This window comes from Pogona vitticeps, chromosome 1, assembly GCF_051106095.1.
Source record: "Pogona vitticeps strain Pit_001003342236 chromosome 1, PviZW2.1, whole genome shotgun sequence".
Classification (NCBI taxonomy): domain Eukaryota; kingdom Metazoa; phylum Chordata; class Lepidosauria; order Squamata; family Agamidae; genus Pogona; species Pogona vitticeps.
The window spans coordinates 226,274,847-226,300,741 of NC_135783.1; the positions used below are offsets into that span (position 1 = coordinate 226,274,847).

General features: G+C 39.9%; 1 protein-coding gene across 23 annotated transcripts in view; it reads left to right on the forward strand.

Moving 5' to 3' along the window:
* Nucleotides 1–25,895, forward strand: part of NCKAP5 (NCK associated protein 5) — a 762,731-nt gene that overhangs the window by 296,069 nt on the left and 440,767 nt on the right. For all 23 annotated transcript variants that reach the window (XR_013537157.1, XM_072984241.2, XM_072984248.2 and 20 more), the window contains one exon: nucleotides 25,611–25,674. Coding sequence is in view for 22 of the 23 variants with exons in the window: in XM_072984241.2 (XP_072840342.2) it covers nucleotides 25,611–25,674 (64 nt within the window). In the remaining variant the exon portion in view is untranslated. The remainder of the gene's footprint in view (nucleotides 1–25,610; nucleotides 25,675–25,895) is intronic.

Sequence of the window (25,895 nt, forward strand, 5' to 3'; positions counted from 1 at the left end):
TTCAAACAGGTAACTGAAACGTGTTTGCTATCTGCAAACAGTGTACAGAAAGCAATTAGCATACTGTAGTGACAGGTTGCCGGAGAATTATAGGAATTGTAGTCAGGCCCATGAAAAGAGAAGCCAGCAGAACTATTTGACATGAGCTTTACCTTACAGAGGAGCCTCACTTCAGGCAAGCACCAAAATCTGCTAATAAATGTATTTTCACATGCTGTTCTTTACATCAGTATATTTTATCCATCTTCAAAAACAGACAGAGGAGGGGGACTAACAATGTGAAATGGTCAGGCCCTCATCTGATATCTCAAAGAGCCTGGCTATAATACCAAAAAAATAACTTCAGAGCTCTGATATTATGTGTCCTATGGGACTTCCAGCAAAATCAAGTTCCATTTTATCTTCTGTAGGTTTCTGGAAAGCTTAGTTGGTTAGCTGGGGGGCTTAAATAGGAGCTACGCTGAGGTAAGGAGAGTTGGAAGAAGCAAACAGATGAGAAGGAGGGGAATGAAGGTAACCTTCATCCAGTGAAGGCAAAGGAAAACTTTGAGGAGTATATGGCCAGCAATATAAAGAGGAATAATAAAAATGTCTTTAAATAGGTTAGAAGCAGAAAACCTGCCAGAGAAGCGGCTAGCCTTCTGGGTGGTGAGGGGGATAAAGGGGAACTTGGAGATTGCAGAAAAATTAAATGAGTTCTTCGCATCCGTCTTCATGACAGAAAACTTTGGACAGATTCTGCTGCTTGAACGGCCCATCCTGATTAAATAATTAAATCAGATACAGGTTAAAAGAGAGAATATTTTAGACCTAATCGATAAACTGAAAATTAATAAGTCATCGAGCCCAGATGGCATCCACCCAAGGGTTATTAAGGAACTGAGGAATGAAGTTGCTGATCTCTTAACTAAAATGTACAACTTGTCCCTTAAAATGGCCACAGTGCCAGAGAACTAGAGGGTAGCACATATCATGCCAATCTTTAAAAAGTGAAGGCAGAGGGGACCTGGGAAACTACAGGCTGGTTAGCCTGATGTCTGTTCCAGGGAAGATGACAGAAAGCCTCATCCAAGACAAAATCTTAAAACACATAGAAGAACAAGCCTTGCTGAGGGAAAATCAGCATGGCTTCTGTAAGGGTAAGTCTTGCCTCACAAACTTTTTAGAATTCTTTGAAAAGGGCAACAGGCATGTGGATGTGGGCGAACCAGTGGATATTGTCTGTCTGGATTTTCGGAAGGTGTTTGACGCGGTCCCTCACCAAAGGCTGCTGAGAAAACTCCACAGTCGGGGGAAAAGAGAGCAGGTCCTCTTATGGATTGAGAATTGGTTGAGAACTAGGAAACAGACAGTAGGTGTCAATGGGCAATTTTCACAATGGAGACCGGTGAAAAGTGGTGTGCCCCAGGGATCTGTCCTGGCACTTTTCAACCTGTTTGTAAATGACCTGGAGACAGGGATAAGCAGTGAAGTGGCCAAGTTTGCAAATAACACGAATCATTTCCAGGTGGTGAAGACCAGAAGGGATTGTGAAGAGCTCGAGAAGGATCTCTCCAAACTGGGAGAGTGGGTGGTAAAATGGCAAATGCATTTCAGTATAAGAAAATGTAAAGAAATGCACATTGGGGCAAATAATCAAAACTTTATTTATCAGCTGATGGGTCCTGAGCTGTCACTGACATATCGGGAAAGAGATCATGGTGTGCTGGTGGACAGATCAATGAAAGTTTCTGCCCAGTGTGTGGTGGCAGTGAAGAAGACCAATTCCATGCTAGGTAACATTAAAAAGGGGATTGAAAATAAAGCAGCCAAATTTGTAGTGCCATTGTACAAAACGTTGGAAAGGCTGCACCTGAAGTATTACATACAGTTCTGGTAGATGTACCTCAAAAAAAACATAGTGTAAATGGAAAAGTGCAAAAGAGAGCAACTAAAATGATGACTGGGCTGGGGCACCTCCCTTATGAGGAAAGGCTACAGCATTTGGGGCTCTTTAGAAAAAAAGTGCCTGAGGGGAGGACATAATTGAGACACATGAAATTATGTAGGGGATGGATAAAGTGGATAGATGGAAGCTCTTTGCACTGTCACATAATACCAGAACCAGGGGACATCCACTCAAACTGAGTGTTGGGAGAGTGAAACAGACAAAAGAAAATATTTCTTTACCTGTTGTGTTGTTAGTCTATGAAACTCCTTGCCACAGGATGTGGTGATGGCATCTGGCCTAAATGCCTTTAAAGGGGGGATTGGACAGATTCCTGGAGGAAAAGTTCCAACACAGGTTACAAACCATGATGGGCTAATCTCCAGGCTTAAAAGGAAGGTACCTCAAAATGCCAGATGCAGGGGAGGGGGATCAGGAGACAGGTATCTAGTTGTCTCGTGTGCACCCAGAGGCATCTGGTGGGGCCACTGTGAGATACAGGAAGCTGGACTAGATGGGCCCTTGGCCTGATCCAGCAGGGCTCTTCATATGTACTGGAAATTGATTATGATAATTATGGGGGTAATGTTGGTGATGATTAAAATGTATTGAGGTGGTGGTTGTGAATCTTAAATTTCTGAAAATGTGTTTCATACAATAATAAGGAACTTTTAATACTCTATTGGAAGAACTAATTCCACATGTACTTGTCTTGAGAGCATAGTATGGCTCTTTTAAATACGAACTCAGAAACATATCTTACTTTATTTTAAATGGCTCTTACAACTTAGTAAATATGCATGAAATTGATATATTCATACATACTAATAAGCAGCAATTGACAAACTTACTTACTTGGACTAAATCTCTCAGTAGTGACTGATCTAGCTGAGGGATTTCAGATGTTGTAGTTCAGAAAATGGACTGTCCAAGCTTTGCTATGAATCCTGTTCCTTCTTGCAGTATAGCTCATGGCAGTAAAACAAGCTGGCAGCTAATAGAGATTGGGATTTAGAAAGGATTTTTATTGAGAAGAAGTGGAAGTAAAATATGAGAGATGGCATGTTTGATTGGCATTCACATAGATAGAGTGAATGAGAGAGAGAGAATTGGATGTGGGAAAGAAAATTAAGCTGGTTTATTTTCTAATTATAATTTATAAACAGTGAGTCGAGCAGAGATGTCCAGCGCTCCGTCTTACCCGGTGACTTTCGATTCTTTTCAGCCTGTAACGCCTGATTCTGTCTCCAGGGTGCTTGACCGCTGCCGAGCCACCACCTCCTCCTTGGACCCTTGCCCGGCCTGGCTAATCAAAGCAGCCAGGCCGATAACAACAGAATGGGCCACAGTAATAATAAATGAGTCTTTCCTTGAGGGTAGATTTCCATCCGCCCTCAAGGAGACACTCATTAGGCCCATAAGAAAGAAACCTAGTTTGGCGGGGGACGAAATTGGCAATTATAGGCCTGTCGCCAATGTTTCTTTCATGAGCAAAGTGGTCAAGAGGGTGCTGGCCGATCAGCTCCAGGCTCACCTGAACGAAACAGATGCCCTGAATCCATTTCAGTCGGGCTTCAGGCTGTGCTACGGTACTGAGACGGCATTGGTCGCCCTGTACGATGACCTGTTGGGGGAGGCCGACAGGGGCAAAATCTCCCTGCTGGTCCTCCTCGACATCTCGGTGGCCTTTGATACCGTCGACCACGGTATCCTTCTGGGGAGGCTCTCTGAGTTGGGAATTGGTGGCTCGGCACTTGCCTGGCTCCATTCCTTCTTGGAGGACCGCCCCCAGAGAGTTCAGCTTGGGGAGAGCGTCTCGGCCCTGTGGAGTCTCAATTATGGGGTTCCACAGGGGTCGATTATCTCCCCAATGCTGTTTAACATCTATATGAGGCCGCTGGGCGGGGTCATTAGGGGATGTGGGGCTTCGTGTCATCAATATGCCGATGACACCCAGCTCTACATCTCCTTTTCACCAACTGCAGGTGATGCTGTCCTTTCCCTTCAGCGTTGCCTGGGGGCCGTACTGCAATGGATGCAGGAGAACGGGCTGAGGCTGAACCCGGATAAGACGGAAGTTCTGAGGGTGGGTGCCCCCGTGGTAGGTGGCTTGGGTGACTCTCTCACATTTGGGGGGACCACCTTGGCCGCAAAGAGTGGGGTCCGCAGCCTCAGCATATATTTGGACCCGACACTCACCATGGAAACTCAGGTGGCGTCGGTAGTCCGCACCTCATTTTTCCATCTTTGGTGGATTGCCCGGCTGCGACCCTATCTCGACATGGGGGCGCTCACTACCTTGGTGCATGCGCTTGTAATCTCAAGATTAGATCACTGTAACGCGCTCTACGTGGGGCTGCCTTTGAGGCTGACACGGAAACTTCAGGTGGTGCAGAATGCGGCGGCCAGGCTCCTTACAGGAGTGAGAAAATATCAACACATCTCTCCAACGCTGGCCTCACTGGATTGGCTGCCCATCTGTTTCCGTGTCAACTTCAAAGTTTTAATGCTTACTTATAAGGCCCTAAACGGTTTAGGACCTCGGTATTTGGCGGAACACCTCCTCCCACCATGGTCTACCCGGATTACCCGCGCGAGTCAGGAGGTGAGGCTGAGGAGCCTGATGCCGAGAGAGGCCCGGAAGGAGAAGACACGAAACCGGGCCTTCTTGGTGGTGGCTCCTCACCTCTGGAACAATCTCCCTCCGGCAATTCGCGCGGCCCCCACGCTGGGCACCTTTAAAACCCAATTAAAAACATGGCTGTTTATTCATGCCTTCCCTCCAGCCAACTCTTGATTTTTTCTTACTTTTCCTTTTTATTTTTACTGCTGTTCTTATTTGATTATTATGTATTTCTCTATGTTTTATTATTTGATTTTATATTTGGAAGCCGCCTAGAGTGGTCCAGCAGGCCAGATAGGCGGGGTATAAATTAAATTAAATAATTAAATAATTAAATAAATAAATAAATAAATAAATAAATAAATAAATAAATAAATAAATATTCAGTGTATAGGTCTGAGAGAAACGGCATAATGGTTTTTACAGTTTACCCTTGTATTCCCCTGCACTTTTCCTGCAGACCTTAGGATAGAGTGGCCTTGGCTGCCAGATGGGTGGTATAGAAATCAATCAATCAGTCAACCAACCAACCAACCAACCAACCAACCAACCAACCAACCAACCAACCAATCAATCAATCAATCAGTCAATCAATCAGTCAATCAATCAGTCAATCAATCAATTTTATCCTGTAACATAGGTCTAACTGAGACTTATGCAAGGACACCAAGTATGAATTCCTATGATGCAGAAGTTGAATGTATGTCTCCTTGGTCCAGCACTGTAACTATTACACTATACTGTCTTAGATAAATGCCTACTATTTAAATAAGATCAAGGCTGAAACTTTTTGGTAGAAAAACAGTGAACCAACTAATGTTTGCTTTGCATAATATTCTACTAAGATTATTTAATTTTGCATAATATTCATATGTTGGTGAATGGCTTCTTTCCATTGAGGCTTTTTCAATTGGGAGACAACAGACATGCTCAGTGTGTAGACCAGTGAGTGGGCATTTAAACAGATGCATCCATGAGTTAATATGTTGTACACAGGTTTGTTTTCTACTGTAGTTTTAAGCCTGAGGTTCCATAGAGTTTTGTGAAACATTGCTTAATAAGAACATAAATAAATAAAAGTTATTTTTCTTGATATCCAAGCTGACCCACAAATGAGCATCTGCAGGTGCACCTACTAGTGTTCACCACTGCTCTGTGAGGTCTTAAAGAGGAAAATGGTATTTCTAGGGCCAATGCATGTACATGTGAGGAGTCTGTCGTATCATGTCTCTCAGAACTGTAACTTCTAAGAGCCCTGGAATATATTCATTCCCCTAACATGAAAGATGAGGCAGTTTTACAGAATACTACTAAATGAGATAGAGACAATCTGAGGTTGCACGCTTTCTCACACTGTGAAAATTTTTCCCTGATACTCCATGACACATATGCCTTGGATGTCTCTTAAATGCTAAGTAGATTTGCAGTTGCGGTAGGAACACCAGCAACCTCTAAGGTTCTATCTACTTCACGGCTACACTGTTTCTTGAATACTTCCTTAGAATGCTATTGCTTTCATCAGCATATACTGGAAGGCTAGATGTAGTCATGGATCAGTAGGCCCTTCTTCATGAAAAGGATGAATTTTCCTGAAAAGATAAAATCAATGAAATAGTAAAAAATATTGCTGGAGCATTTTTGAAATGCATCAAATACCCACTTTTCATGCCTCACCTCACATAAAGACATTCCAACATTTAAAACCTATTTCAAAGGTGAAGGAGTGAAGCTGTTTTTAAAAATAGAACAGAAATGGAAACACTTCTTTTTGGGATTAGAACTTTCAGATTACCTGAGCCAGTGGAGTTTTAGTCAGAAGAGAAAACTTCATACCTGTGGTATTTGAAACGGATATGATGACTAGCTTAACTTCTTCATATATCCACAGCAAAAGGAAATTACTAGTAAGATCGTCTATATTCCCCTGAGCAGTAAACTTAAGTACAGTTCACCTGGTCCTCAGAGTCTAGTTCAGTCGGAGAGAGCTAGAGAAGAGAGATTTTGGAGTTTGAGGCAGAGAGAGTGTTTAAGTAGTGATTAGTCAGAGTGTGACCTGTATTAATTTAGATAGAGAAGGTTAAAATAAAATACAGAAGCTTTGTGTAACTTTAAGAATGTGCTTAAGAATTATTCCTGAAACAACTTGTAAACAATAAACCTGTTTCTATTTAAAAGTTCAGTACTGAATGGACCTTGTATTTCATAGGAAATCTAGGCTGATAAAGAGATCAACTGGTGGCAGCGTGTTAAAGGGTGTGTTGGGATACCTTCATGAGCTCTGTGTTTGGTGAAACAAACAGGGGCCACAGGGTGAACGCCACAGTGACATTATGGACCATCTTGATATACATCTTGAGATAAACATCTTTGCTGTAAAAAATTTTTTCCTATCTCTGCCTGTACTCCAAATTACTTAGTGACTAGAAAAGCTTATATAAAGGATCAGTTATATGCAGAGAATATGTTACGACATTCTTCTTAATATCAAAGGTGGAGCTGAAATAACCCCTTTACACACTTCCACACAGTTCCCCCCCACTCCATGATATCACCATCGTTCAATGTATAGTTCAGTCAATTAATTATTTGCTTGTACGAGGTAATAGACATATTTTATTTCAAAGCACAAAGTGGTTTATTAGGTTCTTGAATTTTCAGTTTTCATCACTAGAGTTCATCACTGGAGTCTTCCTTTCTGCAGGTGTTTATTGGTATCAGGTGAGTTAAGAGTGATGGATACTTTCACGGCCAGGCAAAAGCATGAAGACCAAAGACCTGCCAAGGCCATAAACATGATATATGAATTCCACATATATTTCCTGTTTTATTTCAAAGTGTGACAATAAGAACTGCTAGGGCAGTTTGTCCATCCAGTCCTGTATTGCTGACTTAGACTGGTCTCCAAGGCTTTTTTGAGCCATTTGCTTCTTGTTTTAACTGAAGATCTTGACCATTGAACCAGGGACTTGTGGGTGAAGCAGGAGCGGTAGCACTGAGATTTATATTCTTTCCCCAAAAGGCCATATTATCCTGAATATACATGTCACCAGTCAGTCCTGAATCTTCCTGCAGAACCAATCATAGGGAGAGGGCAAGATTGCAATACACTGTATAAACCAGTGGTTGGGTCCAAATATGTTCTTGGACTGGAACTCCCAGAAGCCTTCACAGCTAGCTGTGCTAGCCAGAATTTCTGGAAGTTGTAGTTCAAGTACATCTGGGGACCCGTGGTTGGCAATCTCTGTTGTAGAGCATTCCCCCTTCCTCATTAAAGCAGAACAGTTGAAATTGTGTTCAGATCTGAATTGTGCTCTGAATAAATGCACCATATATCATTCTGTTAACTCATTTTTGGGAATTAATTCTTTGGGAATTATTGGTTACATCCTCCCCCTCCAAATCTTCACAAGATGCTGACAAGTAAAGCCAAAGCTATACTACATCTTTGTATCTGAGTGTGTGTGTGTGTGTTGTAATGTTTATATTTCTTTTTATTTGATGCCTGTATTTTTATCTTCAGAGGCTAAAGGGGAAAGTAATTTGATGGTAAGAAATAAAAATGAAGGGCTTTAAGGCTTTAGAAGAAAGGCAGATTATATTAATACCAGGATGAGCATTAAAGAAGAATCTGCTGTGGAGAACAAGTCACTGTAATTTAAAAGCAAACACATGCAAAGTATAACTGGTCTGAAGGTTTCATTCAAAGCAAGAAAGACTGTGAAAAGCAATCTCATTACTAAACAAGACAAATGCCTACAGGTGCCCTTGTAACAATAACAGCTGTTGGCAGCCTTGTCTGTTGCTGAGCTTGTAAACATGTATATTTATATACAATTTTTGGAACTGGCTATGAGAGAAGTAATACATTATTAATTGGTTTTCATTTTTGATAAGCAGTTGTCTTGCAAATATGGAAATGAATGAGGAAAAAACACACTCCAGAATGCAGTTTCATGTAAATGACACAGCAGGAGCTGATGAGAAAAGTTTTGTTTTGACATCCTCTGAATGACTAGATAGCATTAGTAACTTTAGTAACTCTGTTCACAGCAACTTAGAGTGTGGTCGTATGGGCATTAGCCTGCTGTTTTTTCCGCTGCTTCACTCCTTTTTCCAGTGACTGCATGACATAAGTGAACCATACTATCCCCAGAATGTTCCAACTCACAACTTTCCGGGTCCCTGTCATGCAATAGCTGAAAACTTAACCAAAATGAGCCTTTGGCTGTCAAGGTTCCTTCCACTGTCAATTTACAATATTGTGATTTAAGAAGGAAGCCACTTCAGGATATTGTGGTCAGGCTTTTGACCAGACCTTTAAGACAAATCAAAGAAAAGGAAAAACTGTCATTGTCCTCTCCTGTCTTCTCCTGCTTCTGGGAGGAAGTTTCCTATTTTTTTTAAAGTGATGCAGCACATCTGTACCCTAAGAGAGCCTAAAATATTTTTTACTTCCTCTGCTGCTCCACAGATGAGCAGAGGTGTCAGATCCTGATGAGGATGCCTTAATCCCCCAGGAGTCCTACAGAGATTTATAGCCCTCTTAGGCAAAGACCAGAAAGAAGCCTGTGGTTTGTCACAGATGACATTATTCCAGTAAAGGGTTAATTCCAGAATGAAATCAATAATCGACAAGTATTTAAAAATTCATCAAGGTATTTAAGTATGAGTATTTTCTTTGATGCAACAATTTCAGGCAACTTCAAAGCTTGTTCATTCTATAAGACTTTTATTTCTCCATAGGTTCTATGTTTTCAAAATAGGAAGTGCAAAATGTATTTGAAGACAGCCATACAGTTGTTAGGAAAAAGTGTAGACACTTAAAAATATGGTACTGTGGGCAGCATATAAGTTAAATAAATAAATATATGAAAATTGAACTTAAGATATAAGCATATACTTAAGTTACAGTTTTCCTGAATCCAAAATAACAGGAATAAAATACAGTCAAATATCAGTAGGTTTTAAGCTACAGCCTGAAAGACAGAAATATATGGCAAAGAATACATCTCTATAACATTCCATTTAAAAACAAAAACATTATAAATTTGAAAACTGTAAAAATGCTATTTAAATTGCATGAAAGAACATCTGAGTTCTTATAAGAAAAATATAAAATGAAAAGCATCTCTCAGCCTCTTAGCGTGTTATTCACACACAAAACTGGTGCAAAATAACCTGGGAGGCACTTTTTTCTTGCTCTCCCTTAATTATCCCAGCAGCCCGTACACTCAAATTCTTAAAATATTGAGAGAAGGAAGTGATTAATTTGCAAATATTCTGAAGTAGATCTCTTCTTAAGCCACTTCATGAAATAGCAAATAAAATAAAACCAAATAAAATTGCTTCAGGTCAGATATGCCATTTGGATGTGAAAATTGCACCAAACGGCACACTAGACTTCTGCCCAATCCCAAGCGATCTTATTTAGCCTGCGCCAGCCTACCCCAAAAGAGCTCCTGTAGGCAAATCCAAAGTCTGTGCTTTAAAGGGGCTGGGCTCTTGCTATTAAGAAAGTCTTCTAAACCAACACTGGCTAAAGAATTTTAGAAACCTTTGATCCTGAGCTCTATGGCTTGTTGGTATATATCAGTTTTCTGATGTCTTTTCTAATCTAAGGCTGTAAATCCTTACTTGCCTCATTCTTTCATGATAGGATGAGTTGCAACAACCTGGTGCTTTCTATAGAATACTCAATAGAAGTGGTGAGAACAAACTTCTGCACAAAACTTTTTTTCACAAAGTCGCACAATTTGTGGAGTTGCATGAATTGCACGTTTGCCCCAAACTATGATGAGAGCTGCAGTATTTGAGAAGCACTAGGTGGGTTGTTTGTATCTCTTTTTTTTTGCAAGAGAAGAAAGGAAGATGGGAAGATTGCTGCTTTGCTCACTCTTGCCTGGAGGTGAGAAATCTCACAAGGTTTCAATATCCCTTATTGAAGTGTCTTGTCATGTTGAAACAACCTAAGTTGCTGAGGATGAAGGAATGAGTGACTAGTCTTCTCATCCCTTATTCTGAACTTAGAGGCTTCCTAGTCAAAGTGATGATTAGCTAAACTGACAGTTCCATAAAGCTCAGTCTAGGTCTGCTGGATCCTTTGTTAAGTAATCAACGTAGTATCTGCCAAGGCTGGCCTGTTAACGTGCCTTTGCTATATCAGCAGGAAAATGCATATTCTCCAAGGCCAGTCTAAATTTGGTATTGGAGACCAATGATCTCCCCTCTTGCTAGATGTAAAAACACAGTGGCAATGATCTGCTGTGCTTTCACAACAACCAAATCAGCTATCCATACAAGAGCCTAAAGAATACTGTGGGCTTAATCACATGTCACACTTACCTCATTCTCTTGTATTTTATAGAAATGTCTCATTCATGTTTTTTTGGTTTCCAACTCCAAAAATCTCCAAGAATCCCCCCTCCGGGAGTTCCATTCTACAGTCACATCTATAGATGCCTACATTTTACTCACCAGGAACCAGAGTTTCCCTTGGAGGCTTCCTTACTGTACTGGGCCTTGTACTGTAGATGCTTCCTGTAGTTAGTGTAAAAAAAAACACACACACACACAAACAAACAAAATGAATTTCGTTGTATGTGTATATACTTACAATGACAATAAATTATTATTATTATTATTATTATTATTATTATTATTATTATTATTATTATTATTATTATTATTATTATTATTATTATTATTATTATTATTATTATTATTATTATTATTATTAAAATGCTGTGGTGCTTCCTCAAAATTATAGTGTTAACTGTCCTTTACACTCTACAGAGATGGCTTTCCAGAGAATCACTACTCACTAAACCATGACAGTGACTTCGTTTTTTGTACATTCACAACAGGAAGCAAGGCTGGAGCTAAGACATACAGCCTCAGAACTAGGCCCTTCTCCACATACATAGGTGTTTGTGAGTGTGGGTCTGAGAGTTGGAGCTGCCCAGGGAATTCAGGGAGCTGAAGTTCAAAAAACATAGATGGTATAGCTTTGATATTTTATTTTGAATATTAATTGTGTATATGCAGTCAGTATGATTTTGAAGGGAATTTAAGCCTGGCGTTCAGAGAAGGATGGAGCCAATATGCCCATCTCTGACATGACTCGCAGAAGAGAAATAGTGTGCCTGAGAAAAGGTAAAAGGCTCCTCTGTCTATACCTGAGGGAAGGTGAACGGTTCCTCTCCTTGTGTGACCCACTAAAGACATTGTTGGGACCTGCCTCCAGAATAGCCATCTTCAACCCTTTTTTTTGGCCACGGTCATAAACATAATTTGAAAGAAATATAGGCCAAATCAGGATGGTGTAAGTCACATAATGGACTTTATAAGGTTCTGTATGGAGAGATCTGTCTAGTCTGTGGTCCCCTTCAAATGTGCCAGGGCTCTCAGGGGCCACATGGTCTGCCACTGAGAATGGCTGCTCTGGAGTGTAACCTGGAGTATGAAAAGCAGCTGTGCTCTAAAAATGGCTTTTGTACAAATTTCTTCTTGAAACATGGGTTTGTAAATTGACAGAAGAGGGAAGTCAGGACGGTACATATTCATCCCTATGGCCTGCAACAGTAAGTTTGTGTAGGGGGCACACACTATTGACAATAAAATACAAATATGGTATTATATCACAAAAGTGATATGAAATACATTCTTTTTTAAAAAAATATATACATTAAGTGAATGTATTTTGTTTTTTAAAATAGTTGAGCTATGAAATGCCAATCTACATCTAGTGCTATGAATCTCTATTTGTGAAAGCTAGAAAAGGAAAGGTAATAATCCAGAAAGTGCTTTTTCCAGTGATACATAATATAAAATGTAGAGAATATGGGGAGGCTATATGGATATAGATAATACTCTTTTTCCAAAAGAAGGTCAGAGAGTCCATTCTCTTTTTCTTAATAAGGAATAAGAGTCCAAACTGTTAGTAGAGTAATCGTTGGGCCCAACACGGCAAAAGGCATAGCATGGAGTCTCCATACATTTAGAACTTAGTTATTTATTTAAAATGTTCTTACTGCTTAGCTGCTAATGGTTTTGAGTGGCTTTAGAAATACAGAAACAAAATCACATGATTTTACGAACTCAGAAATGTATAACATTTTCATGTTTTCCAAATATAAAAATAAGCAGTAGCAACAAGTAAATCAGCTGAAACAGACTCAAAAAGTTTAATTTAAAGGAGTACTCCCATAGACTTCTCTTGGGAGGGCCACTGCTGAGAAGACTTATTCCTTGGCAGCCACTAGGCACATTGTTGTAGATGGGACGACTGAGAGAAAGCTCCCTCTTGGCATCCTTAATAAGTAGGTAGAAAACATGGTGGCAGGCATTGAAAGTAGGCACCGACACTTTGAATTTGGTTGGGAAACATGCAGGGCCTTTGGGGTAAGCCTCAGCACTCGAAATCAGGCTTAGAACCTGACTGGAAATAGATGTTGTTCCTTTCGTTTTTATACTTCCCAAGACTACAAAGTCAGCTCTCAGACTTGTTGGAATTTGAACATTCTTGTGCTAGCCTGGTATTTTAAAATGACTTCTATTAGTCCTTATATTCGAGCCCTTTCTAAAGCCAAGGGGTCCCATGGTAATGATGATAATAAAGCACAACTCTAAGCACTTGGCAGCTTGCCTAATTGTGCAAATTCCCTCCATATGCCTTTTGGATTGCAGTCTATTGGCACATAAAATATAGCGCTGAATGCAAATACTAATTTAAAAGCAACATTAGAATGGATAAATCAATCACCCGATAGATAAATCAAGAGAATTCCAAAGGTTCCTGCTGCAAGGTTGAAGCTTTTTAAAATTGCTTTTTTCCCCTGTCCGGGTTTCATTGTGCAGATTAAATTACAGGCACACAAAGTCTGAATCTAACAAGGAAATAGGGCTATGCACAATATATGTAGATGGGCTTACACATTAATATGTCAGTTTCTAGGTAGCTTTTATATCCTATTTTAGATCGGTTCAGTGCCTTCAGTAGTGCAAGGTAACAATGTAAGATGTTCACTTTGCTAAAATGGCGAGGTGAGTATATGAGCCCCAATTTGGCTCTAAAGATGTGCAGTTAATCCCATGTAAGACACAGTGGCCAATACAGTAACAAGAATCTTCTGTTTCCAACAAAAGATACATTCTAAGTATCTTTTGTTCTATGAAACTAGGCAAAACACTGTGAAGCAGAGGCAAGTGCACCCTGGCAGTACGTATGCTTGAACAATTTGTTCTTTGTAAATTCGTATACAAACCAGCCTGATCAACAGGTCCCAGACTGATGTGTAATCGGAATATGTAGTTTGACTCCTCCAAATTTTTTGTTGCAATCTGTGGCTCAAACGGAATGTATCAAAGTGTATTTAGAATGCATATTCATAGACATAATATATTTTGAGACGTGCACATTTAGAAGTGCATAGTCTGGGAGCAAGTATATTTAAAATGCATAGTCAAATGTGGATCTTTATGCTTCAAGGAAAAAATGTGAGAGAAAAATGCAGAAATAGCATGGGCTTACGACTCAGGTGATGCAAAAGTGGCACAGATGGATCTATCCATTTCTTTTTGGCAGAACACTCACCTGAGCTTGTGTGCTGAGAGGCTGCATTTTGAAATTTATTTATTTATTTATTTATTTGGAGAAACCTGAAGGCTTATGTTGAGTCTAGCTGCTAGTGGCGAGGATCCAGTAGACTTTTGCCCTTCTAAGGGGAGAAGGCCCGATGGACCTTAATGTATCTCTTTTGTGTCACCTAACGTTTCCCCTTCCATTTTACTCTAACTATGATTTATCTGGATAGTATAAGCATTTTCGTACTGTAATAATAAACTTCATTAATTATAAATAAGAATGTTTATTTCACATTCAATGTATCTTTCCTTCTCTGGTTACAATGTTATCTCTTTTTTGTTTCCCAGTAGGTGTGGCTTTTTATCTCATGTGCTGTAACTTGTGAATTTTTAAAATAAGAATTGTATTAGAAAAACCATTTTCAAATGGAATTTGTGGTCAGCGTTCCTTATTATACCCAACTGTTGTGACATTTTAAAAAATCTGACAGAAGGCTGCCCTCCTTTACTGCCAGCCTGATTTTGCAACAGAACAGCACATCATCAGATTAGAACATGTGTCACTAGTTTAGTAGCGAGAGGCAGAGTTGGATTCATCAGCATTCATGTCAAGAGATCAGAACCAAGTACAACAGTAACATTCATACAGAAAATGTCTCGTAAAACGTGGCTTTATTGCTATGTAGGTATGGCAATCTTTCCCTTATCTGCAGCATGATGTATGAATAGTAAGGGAAAACAGCTGCTGATAGTTATTACACTGCTTTCTGTCATATGCTAACTTCTTTCCCTTGCTGTTCCTACCACATCTTACACATATCCCTTCCATACTAGTCTCACTCTTCTCTCTGCTTTCACTTCTCTACTTCTTGAACTTACAAATTCTGTCGGTGTGTGTGTGTGTGTGTGGGGGGGGTTTGCTGTTCCTGCCTCCCTTCCTTTATGTCGTATCTGACCAAAGTGGTGAGGAGCTTGTGATAATTCATGGTAATACCACACTTCCTTTCTATCATGCCATCATAAGCATCATGTAAGATATCTCAGGTGTCATACATATCAAACATGCCATCAGAACTGGTAATGGGAGTCTTGAGCCCTATGTTTAGAGTTAGTTATGGTTTTCTCACCGTTTTAGTAATGTATCTTCATGATGGTATGCCAGAGAGAGAGCCTAGGAGTAGCTTTTCACTGGAGATGCATGACAATCAGATTAAGCACGAAACAGCAGGATCAAGGTGTGGTGGAATGAAGGTAAGGCTGTGATAGCAGAATTGGGGTCAGAGCCAGGCAGACTGGAATTATGAATAAGGACCTGTTTAGTAAGAGGGTATACCTTTGCACAGACAATGACCCCGATTACAGATATGTGTTAAGCATGTCACCACAGATTGAAATAGAACATTCCTGCCATAACACTGAGACAGATCATAAAAGGAAACCAGACACCCTAAAACACAGCCAAGTAATTCATCATGACACTTCTTGTGTTGTTGGTGAAAAAGCAGGATTTAAAAAAATCCCTGCACTTCTCATAGGTTTACTGCAAAACATAGGCAGGCATACATTATGTGTTTTCCAAAATGAAAACAAAAATCCAGTTTGCAATGCCAAGGAAAATGAGCCTTCTGTCTTCTTTCTTAAAGTGATCAGAAATGATTTCTGAAAATGTGTTGATTATATGTAATTGTTGCTGTTTATGACCCTAATCCAACGATCTGCAAATGGAACTGTAATTTAAGGTTATAGAGGGATAGGGAGTTTTAATTCTTTGCTGAAACACAAGCTTAGATCCAGTGTTTGGTCACACTGGTAAGAAGAATCCCAAAGTAAAGGTTTTGTTCAGAAAATTCAGGGACCAGGAGATGGGGGGGGGGGAGGCTAGTTCTCCCTTTCTTTATAGTCCTCGGTATTATGTCTCACACAGTTCTGGATGACTACCCTAGTCCTTTGGGAGCCAGGGGATCTCACAAGGGGAGGGATTACTTGGAAATGAACATAGTGCCAGTCAAGGGTGCAGTTCCCATTACTTTGAGGAAGAAAAAAAATTAAGATAAGCAATAGATGATGCCTGAGATGATGCCTGTTGCATTGCTTCTCTGTGTTTGTTTTGATTTTGTGAGATTTGTTGGAACAAGTTGGGAGCAGTGTTATAGCTATTTTAAGCTACATTCTAAACTTCTAGGCCTCCTGACCCATCCCCATCCCAAGGTTCTTCTTTAGAATAAAGGGACACCAGTAATTTCAGAATTATTATTTTTAGTTGCCCATGAGATTATGTGCATGGAATGAGGGATTGTGATATAAATGTGTAGAAGGCATTTTGCATGTTGTTAATAACTGCTCCCCTACCCCCCAACCCCATAATGCTTGGGCCCTTTAGGGATGGGATTTTTGGAGTTTTTGGACTAAAATACATATTTAATATACATGTTTATATTAAATGTAAATGAAAGTGTTACATTGCTGTAAAATGTTATTACATATGAGATATATATACTGTACCAACTCTGAATTCATACAGCTTGTTAGTGTACTTAATCACCCTGTTAAAAAGTACATCTGCAATTTGAAAGCACCACACTCTGTACTGCTGGTTGATACTTCTCCATTGGCTGTTGTATAATTAAGAACTGTTAAAAACTCAACCATTACAAATTATGACTGTTCCCCTACTACAGTGGTCAGGGAACAGGGGTAAATTACCCCAAATGGGGTAAAAATGAAAATCCTGGGGGTAATGAGCTCGGTCACAGCAGGCATTTTACCCCCAGGCATTTTATTTCCGACGATGCTGTGTGTAGGTGGGCATTCTGTTGCAGGGAGAGCGAGCCCCGGTGAGGCACTGCACAGGGCACCCGCCTGCCCTCCTTGCCTCCAAAGTGGGGGGGGGCGAGGATGACGTACTGGGCCAGCTGGAATCTGCCTGGTGGAGCCCTGCCCGGGGCTCTCCTTCCTGCCTATGCCCGCCTGGTGTGCTAGTGAGGAGGCCCCCTTCCCACCCCACGTCATCTGAGCTCATGGCCAGTGGACCTGCTGGCCTTGCAGTGCCCGCCTTCCCTCACCAAGGACGTGCTTTTCCGGTGGCATGGCATCTCCAGACTAGCTGCCTGGGCGGCAACAACAGGTCATGGGCAAGTGCAGAGGCGGGGGGTGGCCACGGATGGCAAGAGCGCGCGCGCGGGGGGGGGGTAATGTTGACGTATATAAATTTTGGAGGGGTAAAATGTAAAAAAAGTTCCCTGACCTCTGCCCTACTACCTTGTTTTGCAGAGGCCAGTCACCTCTTTTCTAAAAGTACGTACAGGTATCAATAAGGCATTTAATAAATGGTATGAATGATATACAGGCCATTGTTCTAAAAAGTAGGTAGTAGTAAATTCCTGATTCCAAGAGAATCCTGAAGCTGTGATCTATTCAAGAAGTGAAGTTTGTTACATTGATTTATAGCGGTATGCTGGTTCACCCAAATGCACTTTTCTAGGAGTAATTGAACTCATGGAGTTTATTTCTGAGTAGAAATACAGAAGATTGCACTGTAACCTTTCCCAAGCCTAATGATGTTATTAACAGTTTGTTGTCCTTGAAGAGTGACAGTCTGAGAAAATGAATAGGGTGTGACGTGAACCCATCATGAAGACGTGACATATCTGCATTCTCTCTGCTTATCACTTCTTGCTTCTTTTTTGTTCCCACCACTGGTTCTCTCATCAGCACTTATTATTCTTAATCTTATTATTAGTTTTATTTATATGCCACATTTCTCCCAACAAGGGACCCAAAGTGGCTCACAACATTAAAATTCACACAATTGAAAAAAACCTTAAGAGTAAAATGATCTTGGTATGGAGTTCCTGGATCCAGTGCACTGATACTGATTGAAACATTTCCACCTCTTCCCCCAAGGCAAGCTGGCAGGTCTACTGATGCAGGAGGAGAACATCCATAAAGCAGAAGGCGAAGTGTGCTGCTTATATATGGCCCCGTAGCATTTAAAGCACTCTCTGGGCAGTTTACAATTTAATTATGCAGGCTACACATTGCCCCCCTCCCGGAACCTGGGTACTCAATTTACTGGCCTCAGAAGGACAGAAGGCTGAGTGATCCTGGAAGGCTGAGTGAACTGGCTAACTGGGATTAAACCTGGATCGTGAGCAGAGATTTGGCTGCAGTCCTGTAATTTAATCACTGCACCAGGAGGTTCCTTTTGATGTAGGAGTTGATTTTAAATGTTAATTCTATTTTAGATGTTTTCTCATTATGTTGTTAAATGCCCATAATAGTGCTATGCAGTAATGGGGTAGTATGAGTGAGTGAGTGAGTGAATGAATGCATGAATGAATGAATGAATGAATGAATGAATAAATAAATAAATAAATAAATAAATAAATAAATAAATAAATAAATAAATAAATAAATAAGACATTTTGTAAAGATTCTTGGAGCTCATTCTGCCCATAAAAATCAGGCACTGCATTTTGTTTCCTTTAAAATAATTATCTAAAATGTCACTGTAGGGGGTCCAGTTTACAGTAAAAAAGTCATCTGGGGATGAGGGGGAAGGGTAGAATAGCCATTTTTCAAGAACTTGTAGACCCCCCCCCCGGTCTAGTTTTGTACCAAAGAACTCATCTATTTCAATAGAAGCCACTTTGAACTATATTATGCCACAGGATGGCTTTACCTCTTAAACTAGGTTTTTTTTTAATCACTGAAAAGTTTTTCCAATGTAGGTGGAGCTCCCACAAAGCTACTATAGTGGCAGTATGTTAGCCTGCATAGAAGAAGAAGAATCAATCCTCTGTGAGTAGAAGCCTGGGTACATCTATTATGGCGTACAAGAAAATAAAGTCCTAGCATTTATAAAGTGTGTTCATGTTATTCTCAAATTCCTCGCCTTATTCTTCCTAGTTATTTACTTTACTTTAATTAGGTTTATACCCCGCCCCTCTAGACCAGGTCTACTCGGGGCGGCTTACATACATAAAAACATTACAGATAAAATCTTAAAGCATTAAAAGCATTAAAATATCAAAAATTTTAACAATTATATAAAAGGCTTGCCAAGATGGAAAGATTAAAGAAAAAGTAAAGACAGTTTAATTGACTGGAGGGAAAGCCTGCCTAAAATACCATGTTTTCAAGTGGTTTTTAAGGGTGCCAGACGAATTTCTGTCGGGAGGCTGTTCCAAAGCTGAGGGGCCACTGCCGAGAAGGCCCGGTTTCTTGTTCTTTCTTTCCGGGCCTCTCTTGGTGTTAGGCCCTTCAGCTGTCCTTGCTGCCTTTGTTGGTGATTAGGGTAGAACTAGGTGGGAGAAGATGCTCTGCCAGGTATCAAGGTATAAACTATATTTGTGGCTGATGATATGGAATGACATCTAACTATCAAACAAAACAGGCACATGGACCTGTATGTCTCAGGTAATTTCCAGTTTCTTCAAATTCCAGGTGGTGGTGGTGGTGGTAAGGGAGACAGATGTATTTTTGGTTTTGGAAGTTTAAATGTGGTCCTTCCTCTGGGTTTGGGCTTCCCCTCAGTTCCTTTTTGGTAAAATGAATACTTGAGGCAGAAATGAGTAGAGTAGAACAACGCCCACCATTCACAGATTATAATCCATGTCTAGTCACTTTGGCAATGCCAGAAGTGGCTTACCACAAGTTACCCAATTATTTAAAGGCTTGATTTAAGTACTATTCCACACAGATTGTCTCCAGTAGATGGAAAGTTCCTGCTCCAGTACCAGAGGTTCCCTAGAAAGAAAAGCTTCCTGCTGTGGAGACACACTGCAGAACAGAGTTGATTCCCCTCTGGAAGCAGCTTTTCATATCAGTCAGGCCATCCAAATAACAAATGAAGCAAGCCTTAAAGCTTCTGCTTGTGTTAAATCACTTTGGGTCCTTTTTATAGAGAAAGGCAGGATAAAAATATTTTAAATAATTAAAATAAATAAACAAACCAGGACAACAATAGCTAATTGCTATTGTTGTCGTGAATATCCATTATAAAGCCTGGAGGCAAGCTTTGGCTGTTTTTTTTGGAGGGATAGATGGTATCACATATTGAGTGTCTTCACTGATTAGACATTTCCATTGTTATTTTGATAGTTTAAACACTGTTTTGAAAGCTGTTCTTAGCTTTACAAAATAGGAGAGAGAATATGGTGTGCAGTCCAAGACTGTCATGCAGACTAGAAAGTAGCTCCAAGTTGAAGGCTTTGTTTGCAGTTATTATGCTGCATGTCTGCTGACAAACAATAGGGACTTGGGTCCTCAGCCTGTCTTATCTGATACAAATTCTATATTCTTGGCTGATGATGTGAAATGATATTTGACTACCTAGCAAAACAAACTCTTACATCTCTGGAGGTTTCCAGTGCCTTCAGATTCCAGAGGGTGGTAGGAGGACATACTTAAATGATTCTTTTTTATAAACAACAATTAATGCTAGTTCAGCTTCTGGTTGTCTTGTGTTTTGCTTTGACCAGCAAGCTGTGAGTTGCTCCATCTTACAGATACCGAAGCCCTAATGATCTCCAAGAGCACTGGGCATGCTTTCCTGTTGCACAATAGCAGCAGGTATCATCATGCAGGCAACGTATTCTTCTGGCATCTTGTATTTTAGCTTAAAATTGTAGTAATGGTTGCTGAAGTTCCTCTCTATATCATATTAAATCACAGCTAATCACACATAGGAGAAAGTTGTGGTGAGTTTGTTCTAACCACAATTCCACTTTAACTTGTGGTAAATTAATTAACTGTGGCCGCATTTCCTTGGGGTAGACTCTTATAAACTGAATGAGGACAGTTGTGGTCAGCAGTTTCTAAGAAAATTCTTGCAGTGAGGGGAAACTAATATAATGTTGAAGCCAATTATGTCTTCTATTTCTGTATGTAGCTTAATTTTCTTGAGGTTAAAATTACTACCGTATAAAAGCATGGATCTATTTATTGGATTTAGAGGTTTTAAACAACTTTTGAGTATTCTCTATCTGGAAAGCCCTGAAGGGGGTTGCCATAAGACTGACTTGGCGGCACATGATTATTTAAGAGAATCTTGCGCTGGTTTTCAACTCATGACAAGCCATGATTTTTAATGAGTTGAAATCCACACCTACGGTATTGCTTTATCGTGATGGGAATGGTCCATAGTCAGCCTTGGCCTCATATACTCTACACCCCACCTTTCCTTTCCTTTCTGTCTTCTCTGGCTGCAACAGAGGAAACATTTGTTTCTTTTATTAACTGCAACTGGATGTTGCCTCCAGACTCCAAACAGTTATGAGATTTAACCATGGTTTGTTTGTGAATTGCTGTTTTTTTAACTGAAGGTTTGCCCCATCTGCCTTGGCTGCAAATGCTAACAAACCAAAAACCACACTTGACACTGCCCTTCAGTTCATTTCACTGTGCTTTTCACATCTGTTGACACATACTCAGCTAATTTAGAGCCGATGGAATGAGGAAAATGTCAGCCCCTTTAAAGTGTGTGTGTAGTACATGGTGATGCTGCAAGACCTCTAAAGCAGTGGTCCCCAGCCTTGGGCCTCCAGGTGTTCTTGGACTGCAACTCCCAGAAGCCTTCACCACCACCTCTGCTGGCCAGGATTTCTGGGAGTTGAAGTCCAAGAACATCTGGAGGCCCAAGGTTGGGGACCACTGCTCTAAAGGATATAGTCATTGTGTTTGTGTCTGCCATTGTGTCTGCCTTGTGGTAGTGGCAGTTGGTATCTGTTGTGGTTGGTAGAGTGGAAAGCAGAACAATCAGTGATAGGAGCCAGGAGTGAGAGGAAGAAATGAAGAAAAATGATGGCATTTATACACATGCGTGCAGACACAGAAAGAGAGTTATCCCCCTTTTCCTTATGTGTACCCCATTTGTTCACTTCACAGCTCATTCGGGGAATCAGAAAAACACACTTTGCTCCAAAATGAAAAATGTCCCTTCATGCTTCTGATTTCTTCTGTGGTGGCTTCAAAACTGGCCAGTTGTCTCAGTTACTTGCCTTTCTACTCTCATTTTCCTTCTCTCCTTCCCATCTGCACCCACCCACTCACACAGAGTATGAGGTCTGGCATTCAGCCAGAAGGAGCACAGGCAGGATCTTGACCTTCCACTCAGGGGAGCAAATGGCCAGAAGTGGGTGATGTGAGATGTAGTGGGCCAGTGCCCCACAGTCTCTTATAGATCATCCTCCACTGCCATGCTGCCATTTCATTAGAATGGTTTGAACTACATGGAATGAAATCCTGTGATGAGGCCCTGGGGAACATAGCTTTACTCCAAGTAATTTATGTTTTGAGTAGAGCCTTGTGTTGCACTTTGAGGATATTGCGGGTTGGAGCTGTTAGATCAATGCCCATTGTTACCTCTGAATTCCCTCATTTAATTGTTTTATTGTGTTCCATTTATTCTTCTGAATTCCCCTTTGTCTGTTAGGTGACCAAGTGCACTCTACTATTCCTATTTAAAGGGCTTAAGCTGGAGCAAAGCTTAGTACTATTAGACATCACTTATTTCCTGAACCTTGTAGTTTCAGTATGTTCTAGGCAGCCTCAGTTTTGCTTGCTAATTAGATGAGTTAAAGTTTATAATGAGAACAGTCGATAGAAGACAGAATGAAAAACAACCCCTTTATATTTAGACTACTTTAGCAATCTGCCAACATTACGAAGATAAAAGATACCTAATAGATATAATTGTTAATGATTTTGCAAATGGTATAATCTATTAATGTGAGCTACTTTGTGAGCCAAAATGATTCTCGGAAGCAGAACCATGATCCTGACAGGTAAATAAAAGGAATGAAAATGTAAGTCCTTTGTCTTTGAGTCACATAAGATTTGCCTTGATTCCTATTATAGTTTTCTTGTTACGTTTAAATAAAAAAAAGTCTGTGTTTGCATTTGACACTTTTACATTTCCTTGAAGTCACCCCCCTCCTTTTTTTGTTCAGCAGTAGAGAACATTTCTCTAGCAGTGGAATGGAATTTTCTACATGTAGTATATCCATTTTGATAATTCTCCCAGCATGATTCTGTGAAGTTTTTAAAAATTATTGTTTAAAATGATGTATTACCTGAACACATGAATGGTTTAGATTTCTAAGTAGAACTTTTAGAAATTCCTCCTGTGTCAAAGAAGATATTATACTTTTTCAATAACCAACATTAATTTTTTAAAAAGTTTGAAAAGAGTTTTTGCTTGTGCAAAGCTGGCTGGATAGCTCAATGATTATGCTGGCTACAAAGCCAGAGGCTGGGAGTTCAGTTCCCCACTGAACATCCCAGCAGAGTCAACCTGTGTGGCCTTGGGCAAACTGCAGAGTCTCAGGATACCCCCCCAGAAGAAGGGAACATTAAACCACTACTCAATACTCTCTTCTTAGAAAATCCTTAAAAATAATAATAATAATAATAATAATAATAACCAGAACTCAGAATTGACTTGAGAGCACATAATCATAATCATGTTTGAGCAAAGCTTGATATTTTCAAAATTGTGTGTGTGTGTTTGTGTGTGTGTGTGTGTGTGTGTGTGTGTGTGTATGTTCATTTAACAGCAAGAACACAACATGTATTCAAATAAAGAATATATGTAATTTCTCTCTATATATGTGTTAGCAAAACAGAAAAGTAGAGTTGTGTCTAGATGGGCGGAGTATAAATTTAATAAATAAATAAAAATAAAATAAAGCCTAATTTAGAAGTAAAATACAGAACTTTCAGTTTGTTCATTCAAAAGTCTTCTTTCTAAAGTTCTACAAAGTTCCAAGTTCTATATGTGAATGTTTTCCTTTTTAATACGGAAATATTAAACTATTTACCAAAACAGTTTAAGATGGATATATTACAAAACAGTCTACAATAAAACAATAAAAGAATTAGGAAACACAACGAAATAGTTGTTAACATGCACTGTCAACGCATTACATAGTTATGCTTACATAATTGACTTCTGTGTAATGTTCAGGCCAATGAAAGATGAATATGTGTAAAAGAAACTGAATTAAGCATGACATAAGAGTCGAAAAATTATGAGTTCACATATTAACAGTGGGGACAAGTATTGTCTGCTTAATTTTGTCTCATCAGAAAGACTGAAATGATAAGCCTTCTGTTTGGAAAGCAGGTTGGGAATCTTTCTTGTTTTAAACAGAAGATCCAGTCACCCCGTGGGCATAGAAAAAGTAGGCAATAAAGATGTAAGAAGAAAATTTATTAACTTGGTTCATTCCTGTTATGAAAAGGAGGCTAGTCTGCTGTCTGAAGTTATAATTTTCAGAACACAATGACAATCAATCACAAGGTATCCTGCAGATCCTCATAAATATCTGTACAGGAGGCTTTTCTATTCCTCTCTCTCTCTCTCTCTCTCTCTCTCACACACACACACACACACACACACACACACACCACCCCCCTCCACCACCCCCTCTCCATAAATTGATTCACGAAAGAGCATTCGTGGCACAATCTTCTTCCTTGTCCTTGGTCCATCCTTTCTCAGTGGGGCTTGTTGACCAGAGAAGAGAACAGCCGGGGGTTATTTTCAGCACAGGCAACAGTTTCAGTGACATTCTTCACAAAGCTGTCTTGAGAATCATACTGTGTATTGATGGTATTCCTGGTGAAAAGGTGGTAATTCCTACAAGCAGTGCTAATTTCAGAATTTGGAGAGTATTTTGGAAGGTGCATGAAGAAGCGCTTCTTTGGTTGGAGGGATCAAGATGTGCAAAATGGTATTTTGTTCATGCTTCCTGAGATCTTGAATGTTCTGAAGAAATACTGAATGGTCGAGGTGGTGCAGGTGGCAAACATTCCACATTCAGATTCCTTGGATCAGTCACTGCATTATTAGTCTTTGGACTTTGAGGGTCAGGTTGACCTAGAGCCACCTTATTGTTCAGAAAACGAACACACATGGGAGAAGTTCAGGAGTATGATAGAAATTAATGTGTCCTATGTGTGTTGACACCACCATCAGGTCCCTACGTGTGATCAGCATCAATTTTTTTGTCTAGTTTCCACATGGAGACCAATGTATTTATACCTTCAATATAGAGAAGAGTTAGAGATATGGTTGAAGAATGCGGAAAATTAAAGGCTGGATTTTAAAAAAACATACCCCACAGTCTACATAACTTTTTTCGTAATTTAGAATGAGAAGTTAGTTGCCACAGAGTAAACTGAAATTAATGCACAGAATTATAGTCCATTTTACTAAGCACCCTTTTCCATTTAGCTGATCACAAGGCATCTTTTTTTGAGGTTTTAGAAATAATTAGTCCTGTACCAGTGCATCATGTTTCTCAAAAAGGTAATACAAAATATCATACATATTTAAAATAAATGGTGCAAAACATGACAGAGAAACCAAACTCTGGCAAAAATACCCCAGTGATATATAAATGGTGCATTTCTTTGGCTAGTAAAAAATGAACTTGCTGTTTATGTGGATTATTTTATCTCTCTTTCTCACAGGGAGAAACTGTCTGTGGCTCAGTTACAGCAGGAAGTTGCACGAAGTAAGAGTGACGGAACAATGGTAAGTTTCAGTAATCATTAGTTTTGCATTTTCAGTTGTCCTCATCCTATTTAAGCACCACACACCCTTGTGTTTTTTTTAAGAAATGTCACCAAACATATAAACAGTCAGTTTTATTAATCTGTATCTCTATCTGAAGCACCACAGTACAGTTAATAAATATATCAGATACTTTTTTACCCAGTTATGGACAATATATAGAGCATAGGGGGCAGCTAACA